At 44.1% G+C, this 13,345-nt stretch overlaps 1 protein-coding gene across 8 annotated transcripts in view; it reads left to right on the top strand.

Annotated features, from left to right (window-relative positions):
• FUBP3 (far upstream element binding protein 3) overlaps positions 1-12,114 on the top strand; it is a 65,961-nt gene extending 53,847 nt beyond the window's left edge. For all 8 annotated transcript variants that reach the window (XM_033138303.1, XM_033138299.1, XM_033138302.1 and 5 more), the window contains 6 exons: positions 2,954-3,114; positions 4,123-4,196; positions 4,882-4,958; positions 6,763-6,834; positions 8,428-8,555; positions 10,445-12,114. In XM_033138303.1, the coding sequence (XP_032994194.1) occupies positions 2,954-3,114; positions 4,123-4,196; positions 4,882-4,958; positions 6,763-6,834; positions 8,428-8,555; positions 10,445-10,453 (521 nt within the window). In that variant the 3' untranslated portion in view covers positions 10,454-12,114. The remainder of the gene's footprint in view (positions 1-2,953; positions 3,115-4,122; positions 4,197-4,881; positions 4,959-6,762; positions 6,835-8,427; positions 8,556-10,444) is intronic.
• The last annotated feature ends 1,231 nt before the right edge of the window (positions 12,115-13,345 follow it).

The raw sequence follows: 13,345 nt of genomic DNA, 5'->3' as shown, positions 1-13,345 counted from the left end.
GGACTTCTCAAGGGGCAGAGGGGGGAAAAGGTGACGCTCGCTTACACATTTAACATCCAAACAAGAAGCTTCCTAAAAGAAAGAGGATAATGGTGTATTTAAGTTTCATGACATCCTAACGTCATGTTTTGGAACAACGTATTTCAAATAGTGGGCTCGCTGGCGGCGTTTCATTATGAGCCGATTTTAACTGACGGGCTGTTTTTGAGCAATGCGATGACTTAGTAAATTGAGCTGCAAGTTAATGCCTTAAGTCCTCTTTTTAGCAAAGTCCCTTTGGAATTGTATTGCTTACGAATGAACTGTGTTGGTAGTAACAAACCAAAGAGGTATCCTGAATGCTGTAGGAAGGCAGACTCACTGAAGGAGGCCCCCCCGCAGAGCCAGCCTTGCCCAAAGACTCCCCCAAAACGTAAAGCTGGCAGTGCCTGTTGATCACCGGGGGTGGGGGTTTACGGTGACAATACTTGCCCCACCATTTTTTAAATTGTACATGCAGAAAAAAGCATGCATGTCCATGAAAAGGCTGTTGCTTCAACTTTTCTCCTTCACAAGGTTGCATTTGTGTGTATAATAGATGTAAATGGAAGTGTGCCAAGTAAGTCACTTCAGTCTGTAGAATTTCCACTTCTACAACAGCCACACAGTCTCTGCTCTGCATTCATTATGAGTTGTTCCTTTAGTGTGGGAGGTCCTTTGGAACTCCCTGTCTCTTGACATTAGGCAGGCACCATCTCCCTGCAAACCCTTCCATTTTGGCAGGCCTACCCAGAGAGGAATGATTTGGTAAAGTGTGTTCGTAAATGTGTTTTTTTAGACATTTTGATCTTTTTAGAAGTTGTTAAACATCTTACTTAAATTTTCTTTTCATTTTTTAAAATCACATGTATGTTTGCTGCCTTGGCTTCCTTTTGGGAGTTGGGGCAGGTTATGATTGTAATAAAATAACATCTAATCCACTGCTCAAAGCCTGAATTGGTTATAGTCCAGGAAGATTTTTTTAACCATTTGCTTAATTGCAATGCTTCTGAATACCAGTTTCCGAATACCAGTTGAGGGGGAGAGAATGTTCTTGTGCTGAAGTCTTGCTTGAGGGTTTCCTAGCTGGGGTATCTGGTTGGCCACTGTGAGAACAGGATGCTAGCCTCAGTGGGCTGCTGGCCTGATCCAGCCCACTTCGGTCAGATTGGATGGTTTTCTTAAGAGTCGGGAGTAGCATGGATATCAACTCAGCATGCGTGTTTATGCCTGGTAGCTGCCAGCTTGGGATTTGCTCCAGTTACTTGCACTGACCCATCGGAAAGGGGGTTGGCGGAACAGAGCAAGCTGCCGCAGATGCTCAACTAATTGGTTTTGTCCGCTTGGATCGCCAGAGTGCCCTCTCCACCCTGTTGCCTTGGGTTTTGACTGGTGGCTGTATCCAGGACCAGGAGGGGTCAAGCATATCACAACTCCCCACCCCTTTTGTCTCCCTCTCTCCAAGCTGAGGCTAACCTCCCCTCTTGTGTGAAATTCCGACAGAAGAAGAATTGGCCCATTGTAGCCACTGCCTTTGTTAAGCAAATTTCATTAAGAGACGGAGACCCTCCTCCAAGAGAGTGTATGTGTGCTGCTGCCTTTTTCTCCTCTTGGCCCGCCAAGTCAAACCAAACTTTCATTAGTCGTGCTCCACCCTAGTACAAGCTGCTACTGTTTCACACTCTTTTTAAAAAACAAAAACAAAGGTAGCATCTTCAGAGTTTCCTTCACCATCGGCAGACATCCCACCAGCTCTTCCTCAGATAACCAAAGACCTCTTCTGGGAATTTGCTGGGATAAATTGTGCTCTGGGTGCATGATTGCACTGTGAGGGAGCAGCTAATTGCACCAGTGCCCGTTCACCTACTTGCTCACCTACAAAAGAGAGCTGCAGATGAGTTCCCCTGAGGGGTTGCTCTCTTACTGTTTCCTTCTAATCTGCACTGGCTACCAATTCAGGGACATAGCAAGCTGCTTTATGCTGAGTCAGACCACTGGTCCATCTTTCTAAGTATTGTCCACACTGACTGGCAGCATGGTTTCAAGCAGGGAATGTTCCCAGTCCTACCTGGAGATTCCAGTGAGGATTGAACCTGGGGCCTTCTGCATGCAAAGCAGCTGCTCTGCCACTGAGTTGTGGTCCTTCCCCTAAAAATGAACTAAGATACTAGTCCTCATGGTCCTGAATTAAGGGCTGGTTTAAATATGGACATAGGGAGCTACCTTACTGAATCAGACCGTTGGTATGCCTATTGCCTGCAATGACCAGCAGCACTGTGCCATGGTTCAGGCAGCAAACATTTCCAGCCTTACCTGGAGATTCTGGGGATTGACCCTGGCACTTTCTGCATGCAAGGAAGGTGCTCTGCCGCTGAGTACACAGCCCTTCTTTAATTTACTATCATGCCAGATTCAGGGGGGCACTAAGAAGCAAGTGGGTGGCAGTGGGAGCTGGAGATGTAAATGACTCTCTGAAAAGGAGGCATCACTGGATCAGTTTAATCAATTACGTTGGGTAAATTAAAACTAAATAGTTTTAACTGTGTTTTGAATAATTGTGCCATTAATTGTTACTGTTTTGAATTTCATTGTGTTGTTAGCACTCTTAGTGGATTGTGCAAACTGCTATTCTGAATATTGCTTTTTATAGTGGGCACTGGGGGTGAGTTTATAAAAACACAGAGCAGGGTGGTGGGGCCAAAAAAAGTTGGGAAACGCTGGTTTATCACTGTGTGTTTGTTGCTACGGGGGCATGATGGGAATTGTAGTCCAAGATAGTTGAAGGTCATAGCAGTGTGATGAGGACAGATCTAATCCATGTGGTTGGACCTTCCTCCTTCTCTTTCATGCACTCACGATAACTGCTGAATATATAAAGTAAAAGTCTGATCATGTTCCATCTCCTTTTTCTTCCTCCCGCCTTTCTTCTTTGCAGGGGGAGAGAATATCAAGAGCATAAACCAACATTCTGGAGCCCATGTAGAGCTGCAGAGAAACCCGCCTCCCAACACCGACCCTAATGTACGGATATTCACCATTCGGGGCATCTCCCAGCAGATTGAGCTTGCGAGACATCTCATAGATGAGAAAGTTGGTGTAAGTTGCTCTCCCTTCCCCATCTTCTTTCTTCTTCTTCTTGTTGTTGTTGTTATTATTATTATTATTATTATTATTATTATTATTATTATTTTGGAAATTGCAGTTCAATGAAGAACAAGACTAGTAAAACAATGTCATTGTTACAGTATACAGCTAGAAAGAAGTGAAAAGTATTGAAATAACAGAATCATATAATTGTAGAGTTGGAAAAGGACCCCAAGAACCATCTACTCCAACCCCTTGCAAATCACCACCCAATTGGTCTATAGCAGGCATAGGCAAACTCCAGCCCTCCAGATGATTTGAGGCTACAATTCCCATCATCCCTGACCACTAGTCCTGTTAGCTAGGGATGATGGGAATTGTAGTTCCAAAACATCAGGAGGGGCGGAGTTTGCCTATGCCTGGTCTATAAAAAGCCCCGCCAGGATCAAAACATCCACCATGGTCATTCTCCTTCAGTACTTGAGGCTTTTTTTTATTGGCAACGGTGGTGGGCGTTTTTGCTGGATGCTGAGTCCCAGGAAGTGACATGGGGCACCATTCTTCCCATTGTACAGATGCGGAAACTGTTCTGAGGCCTAGAGCCAGTGCTGGGGAAACCCAACAGCCCCATTCAGCATGTCCTGTGCATCTTGCATAAGAACTCTGGGATTAATTGCCAGCTGCGATCAGAGAGGCAACTAACGTCACAATACTCAGGCGTCCATTTGAAGGCATTTTTATTTCAGAAGGCCTTACCCAGTGGTTGGCCCAATCCCTTACATAATATTAATTGCATATATGCAGATAGGGTTTTTACTGGGTTTTTTTTCTTATCCTACTTTTATCTTGTACCCCTCTTTGAACAGCCTCTGGCTGTGAAGCTGTTTATAAATCTGTAAAAATGAAAGAGAATTAAATTCTTCATTTTGAGAAGCCTTCCTCAGCACCTTAAATCTCAGGTGCAGTCTCACTAAGTCCAGACAGAGTAGTGAATAAATTACCTGTTTGTTTTTTCTCCAGGGTACTGGTCTGGGTGGTCCTGGAGGTTTTGGCCAGAGCCCCTTCAATCAGGCACCTGCTACACCTCACCAAAAGTAAGTAGTTTACTTTCCGGCTTTCCCTTCACCATTAGGTTGCTCCCCCGCCCTCAAATAGGATTGTAGGTGTGATTATCATTGAGCAGCATCCTTGGTCTGCAATGCTTTTACAGAAGAACAAGAAGTCTGTGCACTGCCCTGGTGAACTTAATTAAAGCCTATAATTTTGAGGCTCTGGGAGATGGGATGGGAGTCGGGGGCAAGGACTGTGGCCCTCCCAAGTGTTACTGGGATGCCTGTAGGAACATGCAGCCTTAGAAGGTTGATAAATATAGCATGGGCTTCCCTTCCCTGTCATAAATCTCATTGGTTCCTTCCATTGGATTATTGGTTGGGCAGGAGGCTGTATTACCATTGACTTAAATCAAGTTGGGAGACCTTTAGCACTCCTGATGTTGCTGGACTTTAACTCCCATCATTCCTGGCTATTGCCCATGCTTGCTGGGACTAATGGGAGTTGTAGTACAGCAGCATCTGGGCATGGGAAAGGTTCTAAGAAAATACTCCACTGAAACCAGTACCTTTTTATACCACTGTGTCATTAGTGAAACTCAACCACACCTAATCTCTTACACAGCATGGTCTGTTTCAACACTTTGCAACAAACATTAATCCCAACTCACCAATGTGCCTGAATCACCTCATTTTCACTCCTCTGTTGCTAATGGCTTGTTTTCCACAGCGGTCCTCAGGCGTTCATGACTCAGGGTTGGGGTGGCACCTATCCGACGTGGCAGCAGCCTGGGCAGCAGGTTCCAAGTAAGTGTATTGTAATTGTAGAGATTGCAGAGGGACGGGTGCAAGGATTGCCCACATTTAAGTTGATTGGGCTCAGCTGTGGGGGAACTCTTAACTCTCCATATGTCACTGGGCTACATCTCCCATTTACCATTGGCTATCCTGGTGGGAGTCATGATCCAACAGTATATGGAGGGCTACAGGTTGCCCACCCTGGAACTCGTAAAGGAAGCATGACTTCAGACATACAATATCTGGAGTTCCCTGTCATGCAGCAGCCTAGTTTTCTACTAGCACTTTAGCTAAACTTTGGCTAAGCAGGTGCATATGGGAACTTGTAAAAATCACAGCCACTTCATTCCTTCCCGCTCTCCCTCTGGTCATCCTGCTTGTCACACAACTCACAACGAAGCCATTGTTTGGCTTAACCTTATGTCCAAATCTAGGCTCTTGGTTTGTCCCACTCCCGACAAACCACCAAGAGTCCACCACCACCAAAAATTGGCTTCAGCTTATTGTTTGTCTGGAGCAAAACAAACCATGAGCTCATCTCTTTGTGTTAGGCACATCTGTAGCAACCTGTTAACTTGGGCTTCCCACTCTCCCCACCCTAATAATTACATTGTCTTTAAGATTGAGACTGAATCGTGCTCAGAGCTCTGCTCATCAGAACTAACAACAAGTACCTGCTTCTTTCCCCTTCTGCCTCTGAGCAGAGGGGGCACCTTCTCCTCCCCACAACCCTCCCCTACGTGTCCTCTAGATTTTAATTTCCCCACCTTCAGTAAATTAGGTGGGGTGAAAACACTATGCCATGAACACGGTTTTTTGTCCCATCAGCCTTGCTGCAGACTCCTGTGTCATTCTCCTTGGAAGAGAATGTGTTGGTCCTTTTTAACTGCCCTCAACACTCTTCAAGTTAGGACTTTGCTGCCCTGCACACCGCTGTCCTCCTCTTCCCCCACCACACAACCACCCCTGCTTCAAAAACTTCCCATTGCAACAGGGTGTGTGCGGGGTAGTTAAGTGGTCAGAAGGTGCTATTAGTTTTTATTGCCCCCTTTCCATTAAAAATCAAGAATGCCAGCTCTTTGGAGGGAAGCCTTCTCCATAAACTCTGTTCTGGGCATGTCTCCTGACTGGTAGTCAGGTTGCAGCTCAGCATTTGAGCATATCATTTGCATGCAAAAGGTCCCAAGTTCTATGTCCAGGTGAGTCTAGGAAATATGCTTGTCTGAAATTCCAGAGAGCCACTGCTGCTCTAGTTGAACCAATGGCCAGACATTAACAGCCAGCTTCCTGTGATCCTGTTTAATTCAGCCCTTTATTCAGAACTATGAGGACTACAACCTTGGTTTGTTTTTTTAAGAGGAAGGTTCATAATTCAGTGGTTACAGCAGGTAGCTTTATGCTCTTTGAATTTGTCTAATCCCCCTTCAAAGCCACCCAAACTGGATGCTTAGCTATGGTTTAGTTTAGCATTACTAGCAAACTAGGGCAGGTTGTGGAAGAGAACTCCTGCTATTATACTCTTGGAAGAAGTACACTCTCCACCATGAAGTACTTTGGGGGCCTACTTGCCTAACATGCAGGGCTAGTGTTGTGTGTGTTGTTGTTATTTATTGAATTTATATACCGCCCTATACTCTGAGGTCTCAGGGTGGTTCACAGAATAAAATCAAAATATAAAACCACAAAATACATAATCAAAATAAAAACAACAACCCAATAACACCCCCCAAGTGCAAGAAGCACTGTTTTCTGCACCTCCCACCCATTATTCTTTCTTCTCCTTTCTTCCCTCTCTCCACGGCGTCTTGTACAGGTCAGCAGAGCCAACAGCAGAACAGCCAACCAGACTACAGCAAGGCATGGGAGGACTATTACAAGAAACAGAGTGAGTGAAAATGAGTTTGGGTGGGGTGGGTGTGTTGCAGTAATTAAGGTTGTTGAACTAGGACCTGGGAGAGACCATGGTTCAAATCCCCACTTGGCCATGAAGCTCACTAGGTGACTATGGGCCAGTCGCTACCTCTCAGCTTAGCCTTCCTTACAGGGTTACAGGGACAGGTGGGCTGTTGTTATTACTAATTTACCCACCCTTCACCCTAAGGTCCCAGGGTGGGTTACAAGAATTAAAACACAAAATTAAAAGCACTTTAAAGCAACTTGCCACTGCAGAAATAAGCTGGGTTCCAAAAAATATACATCTCAAGTGTCAAAACCCAGGATGGAGAAGTGCACCTACAACATTCTTGTTGGCACACAGTCTACCTCAGAAGACAATGAAGGAGTGCTCCTTTTGGGGGTGAAGACAAACTGTTGGAGAGTTACAGCTCCTTCTGTGGTTGTAGAAACCGAAATGGAAGAGACATGTTTTGTTGCAGCTGGGGCAGATGAATGTGTCTTGTTGTGCTGCTGCAGATGCACCTGGGCGTTTCTTCTCTCTACACTCCTCCCACTGGTCATTCCTCCTTTGGCCCTGCTACTGATGCATGGACCTGACTGTCTCCAGGCACTGTGGTTGTCTGCAAGGGATTCCCACAAGGCAGGGTTGGTGTTGTCAGCCTTCAGGTCACATTAGCAGCCTTCAGGTCACCCGTTTTTTTGTGGAAGGACACAATCATCTTGTGGAGGTCAGGTGGACATCCTGTCTTGTTAAGCTGTGTGAAGAGTCTCTATGGTTGACGAGGTCAGAGGCCTTCATCAGGTCTATGGATGCAATGTGCAAGGGGCTTCTCTGCTTTCAGCATTTCTCTCACAGCCAGTCTTAGCACCCAAGAGAGAATCTGTAGAGTATGGAGATAATCTTCCGGGTATCTGGGGCCTGAGTCATCATGGATTAAACCAGGGGTCAGCATCCTTTTTCAGCCATGGGTCGGTCCACTCTCCCTCAGACCATATGATGGGCCAGACTATATTTTGAAAAAAAGAAAAAGGAAAAAAAAAACACGAACGAATTCCTATGCCCCACAAATAACCCAGAGATGCATTTTAAATAAAAGGACACATTCTACTCATGTAAAAACACGCAGATTCCTGGACCATCCGTGGGCCGGATTGAGAAGGCGATTGGGCTGCATCCGGCCCACGGGCCTTAGGTTGCCTACCCCTGGATTAAACCTAGCACCTTCTGTATTGCAAAACAGATGCTCTACCACAGTGTTGTAGCCTTTCTCCTAAAAATAAAGATTCTAGTCCTCGCAAGTCTGATTTAAGTAGGAATATAAGAAGCGGATGTCCTCTGAGTCAGACATTGTCAGTAGCTCTCCAGGGTTCTGGGCTAACTACATGCTTACGGTGCATGTTTGGGATCTTAACCCTGGGGTTTGTTTGTGGGGGAACTAATCATGATTAAAGGATGCCTGCTCTGGATCCTGTATTTGGAAAGGGGTGGGATCAGGGTTTGGTGGGTACATTTGAGTATTTTCTTACTTGCTTCCTCTGATGCTTGACTCTGTTGTTCTTTCTCTACCTCCTATCCCTCCAGGTCATGCTGCCACTGCTGTGTCTCAAGCCAGCTCCCAGCCCGACTACACGATGGCCTGGGCAGAGTATTACAGACAGCAGGCTGCTTATTATGGGCAGACATTAGGGCAAGGCCAGGCCCACAACCAGGTGGGTCTCACTTCTCTCTGCTGTATCTACACCCTTCTTCCTGAAAGCTGTTTCCTTGCATAGTTTAGTCTTGAAATACAGTGGAATCCTGGGTTACGCACGCGATCCATTCCAGGTCGCCGTGCTTAACGTGGGCATGCGTAACTCGAACATATGTAAAAACAAAACCGAAAGTCGCGCGATTTGAGCGCTTCTGCACATGTGTAAAGTGCACAGAAGTGTTCTGCGCATCCGGCGGTTGCACGCGCTCCCGTGCACTCCGAGAAACACTTCCAGGTTGCAGGAGTGCGTATCCCGAACGTACACAACATGAGGTATGACTGTATTTCCACAGAAACAACCAGCCCTGTGTTATCTTACAAGATCACTTGTGACATATCAGCAACTGCCCACTCCCAGATAATCACCTCCCAGTTTTTGAAAAGTTTTCTACCTGGTTTTCTGGAAGGGGTGACTGCTTTCCAAACCTAGTTTGCCAAAGTTTAACTTAGCTTAAACTTGAAACTTAGCTTTTTCTCCCTCTCTCATAACACTGGAACTCATGGACAGCCAGTGAAGCTGAACATTGGAAGGTTCAGGACTGATGAAAGGAAAGGACTTCTTCACACAGGGCATAGTGAAACTGTGGAACTCACTCCCACAGGGGGCAGGGATGGTCACCCACCTGGATGGCTTTAAAAAGAGGACTGGGCAAATCCGTGGAGGAGAGGGGCTATCGATGGCTACTTGCCATGATGGTTACGCTCTGCCTCCACAGAAGCAGTGGCACTTCTGAATACCAGCTTCTGGAAGCTGCAGGAGGAGAGAGGGCTTGTGCTCAAATCCTGTTTCCCACAGGCATTCATGTGGCCACTGTGAGAACCAGAAGCTAGACTAGAAGGACCATTAGCCTCATTCAGTTGGCTCTTCTTACGTGAAGTCTTCCGAACTTGGCTTAGCCTCTTCTGGACCTGGTGAAAGCAAAGGCCAGAATTGGTAATGGTGCAGCTTGTGTTTCCAAGTAATGGGCTCCCTGCTGGCAAGCAGTTGATTTTCTGTTTTCCCAAATTTTCTGAGAGCTGAGGTTTGTTTGCACTCCTCTTTTCTGAGTTGAAACTGAAGTCACACTTTGCTCTTACACTTTAGCTTTTTAAGGTGGTGTGAGGTATCTTTGAATACTTGAGAATTGCCGCTCCCTACATTTCTGTGCAAAGGCCAGTGGTAGATGTCTGCTAACTGGAAAAGGGGGGGTGCTCTTGCCCACTCCCCTACCTTACAGCCCCCACACCGAGGGGCTGTAACTCAGTAGTAGAGCATCTACCTTGAATTATTATTTTATTTTATTTATTTTAATTTAATTTATAACCCACCCACCCTGTGCGGCTCACAGCATACGTTAAAACATACTAAAACATCAAACATTTAAAACTTCTCGATACAGGGCTGCCTTCAGGTGTCTTCTATAAGTCAGATAGTTGGCTCTCAGATAGTTTGTAGAAGTTCCCAGGTTCAGTCCCCACTGGCATCTCTACGTAGGGCTGGGAGCTGCTGCCATTCCCCCAAAATAATGACTCTTCCAAATTGAGGCATCTTTCCACCTCTTGCATGCAGCAGGGAAGCTGCTTCTCAGATCAGGGAAGGACGACCCTGTGGCCTTCTAACTGCTGCTAGGCTCATTCCCATCACACCTGAGCACCAACCACGCTCACTGGAGACTGGTGGGAATTGCAGCCCAAAAACACCTGGAAATCCACACTGGTTAGCCACCTCTAATCTAGGAGTGCCTTCCCAGTCTGATCCAGCCAGGTTCTTCTTGTGTTCTAAAATGTTCTTGAAAGTTTTCTTTCTTAACAGTGGTTTTTCCATTTTGTCTCTCTCTTCCCTCTCACCCCTCTTCCCCCACTTTGCAGGAGCAGTAGAACAACATCCTTGACTCTACTTTGTTTGTTATTTTCCCCTCCCTGCCCCCCCCTTTCCTCTCTCTTGCTCTCTCGGAATCATTGTGGAAACAAACCTTTTTGTAACAGAGGGTTTCTAGATTTGCACCATTTTGATGAAGAAATCTTGCTTTGGTTTTTTTTGGTGAAACACTAGTTGTTAGCATAATCTACACTGAACTTTTTTCTAAGAATCAGGAACAATTAGTAATGTACTTAACTTTATGGACTTTGCTGGGTAATCTGTTTGGGGGGGAATGTTAATTATTTTTTGGGGGGAGGCTTTTTTGTTTGTTTTCCAAATTTATAAGGAAAAGAAGAGAGAGAGAGAGAGTTAAGAAAATAAGCGAAACTCCAGGGTCCTTTTTTGGGGTTACGGGGAGAAGCCAGAGAATAACCGTCATCAAATCTTACCCCAGAGCTGTGACATTTCAACAAGTGTTTTTAGTCCCCCCACCCACCTCTTATTGTGTGTATACCACCCCCCCTTTCTTCCACCTTGTGTTTTTCTTTTAAATCTTTTCTGTTTTAACAAAAAAAGGCTTGGAAGTCTTAGGTGATATGTAACAAATTTTAAAAAAATGAAATTTTTTGAAAAACAGTATTTAAATATTCTTAAATATGTAAATTCATTAAATATATGACTTCTAATTTCTTGTATCTTGGCTCTTTTTTATTTTATTGCATTTTTAAGAAAAGAAAGAAAAGAAACTGAACTATGGTATGTTATTGTAATTAATTGTGTGAATTCTTTTATCAAGACAGTTACTGTTTGCTGTCAGGCTGGTTATCAAGGGGGAATTTTTGTAGGGGGGGCTGTATAATTTTTAGAGATCTAAAGGGGTAATATAAAAAGATGTGTTTAATTTTTTTTTAGCAATTTTATTCTGCTTTCCATGTTCTCCATTTTCTGGTTGCATCTTTGTATCTAAGACCTCCAAGCTTTTGTCTAAAACAAAAAACACACAAAAGCAAAATACTTTTTGTCTATTTCAGAAATAAATACTCTTATTTTTAATATTAAGATAAAACTGCTATTATTAGTACTTTTAACAAACACTGTGGAACATTAAGTCATATAAAATAGTAGTAACTATTTTTTAATTCCAGGGTGTGTGTGTGTATTTGCTTTCCCCCCCCCTCAATTTTTTTTGTTCGTTTATAAGTATTTTCTTATCTTAATATTTGTCGAAATTTTACCTAGAGAAATAATAAAAAAATAAATCTAGTATTAACCCCAGGTATGCCGCTGAATACTTTTTTGATTTAATAAAAGGGATATTATGGTTTCCAATGTTTACTTGTAGTGTTTTCTTGTACAGATAACAGTGTATTTTTAAAGGAGAAAAAAATAATAATAACGGGAAGTAAAGCTATTTTTTCTTGACATTTTTAATTGACCTGCGGGACATTCCGTTTTGAACTGTACTGAAGTTGTTGTTCTAGGATCCTTCCCCCTCCCTGATTTCTTTATAATGCTTGAAATGTCTAACTATAGGTAAATGCAATTGGATAATATTGAGCATGATGTGTTTTAAACAAATGAAAAATTGTTCTTTTTATTTGACTGACAGTTGCATTTTACACTCTCTCTATAATAAAGCAAATCCACAAGGAAACTTGTGGGTTAAGTATTAAAAGTCTGTTTTTTATCACTGCTCCATTACCTGGAAAAAAAGATGTTATGTAGAAGCAGCATTAAAAAAAAAAGTATGCCTCCCCATCCTCTCTATTTTATCCTTTTTTGTGGGTTTGTGTGTGTGACTAGCTTTTTTAAAGGCTATATTATAGTGCTGTTAGCTCCCAATCAAGAGACCTTTCATTCTTTGTGAACTGTGCTGAAATTTCACACCTAGGTTCTCTTGCAACCCGCAGAGCTGCAAAGATGGTCTCTCCTTTCCCTCCCCAAAGTAAGGTGGTTATGGAACCAGCCCCAGAGCAAAGAATCATCTCGCTAAAAGGAGGCATGTTATAAGCAAAAAAAACTCCTCAGATGATTTCCTGCTGTTCTTCTCTGCAACTCAAGCTTGGGGAACAAGGTGGCATTTTTTTCTGCCTACCACTCTCATTTCTCCCCCTCCTTTCCCAGCCAGTACCCTCCTAATTTCAGGTGTGCAATTCTGGCCCCACTTACCTGCAAGTAAACCCTATTGAACCCAATAAGGCTTCCTCCATGGGTTGGTTGTGGCCCAGATTATGTTGCAAAATGCTGCTGTATTCCCCCCGAGTTCTTGGCATAAAACTATTTCCTGAAGATAATTGTATCATTACCACTCTTAGTAGCTGTGTGTGTGTGTGTGTGTGTGTGTGTGTGAGAGAGAGAGAGAGAGAGAGAGAGAGAGAGAGAGAGAGAGAGAGAGAGTGAGTTGATTTGGTTGTGTATTTTTTGATGTTTTATTTATTGTCTATGACTACTTTTCTTACCTTGTAATGTGTTCTGTTCATGTTGTAAGCCACCTTGAGCATGATTTGACCTATGGAAAGGAGGCATACAAATAAATATGTGTGTGTGTGTGTGTGTGTGTGTGCGCACATGTCTGTCGTCCTTCTTCTTCTTCTTCTTCTTCTTCTTCTTCTTCTTCTTCTTCTTCTTCTTCTTCTTCTTCTTCTTCTTCTCTCTTTCTCTCTCTCTCTCTCTCTCTCTCCCCCCCCCCCGCCCCACCCATTTACCTCCCCAACCAGCCTGGCATCTGTTCACTCACTGTTTTTAAAAACACACACACGACCCCATCTGCAAAAGTGGCAACTCGGGGGCCCGGTTGAAAGCCGGAAGAAAGGAGGGGTTGGGTATGGCATCTCTTCAATACACCTCCAGAGAATCGAGAGGCACATATTGAAAGATGGGAATGGTAATAGCCACTTGGGCAGAAGAGA

The sequence above is a fragment of the Lacerta agilis genome, chromosome Z (genome assembly GCF_009819535.1).
Source record: "Lacerta agilis isolate rLacAgi1 chromosome Z, rLacAgi1.pri, whole genome shotgun sequence".
Taxonomy (NCBI): Eukaryota; Metazoa; Chordata; class Lepidosauria; order Squamata; family Lacertidae; genus Lacerta; species Lacerta agilis.
This window is presented reverse-complemented; position numbering and strand designations above follow the sequence as displayed.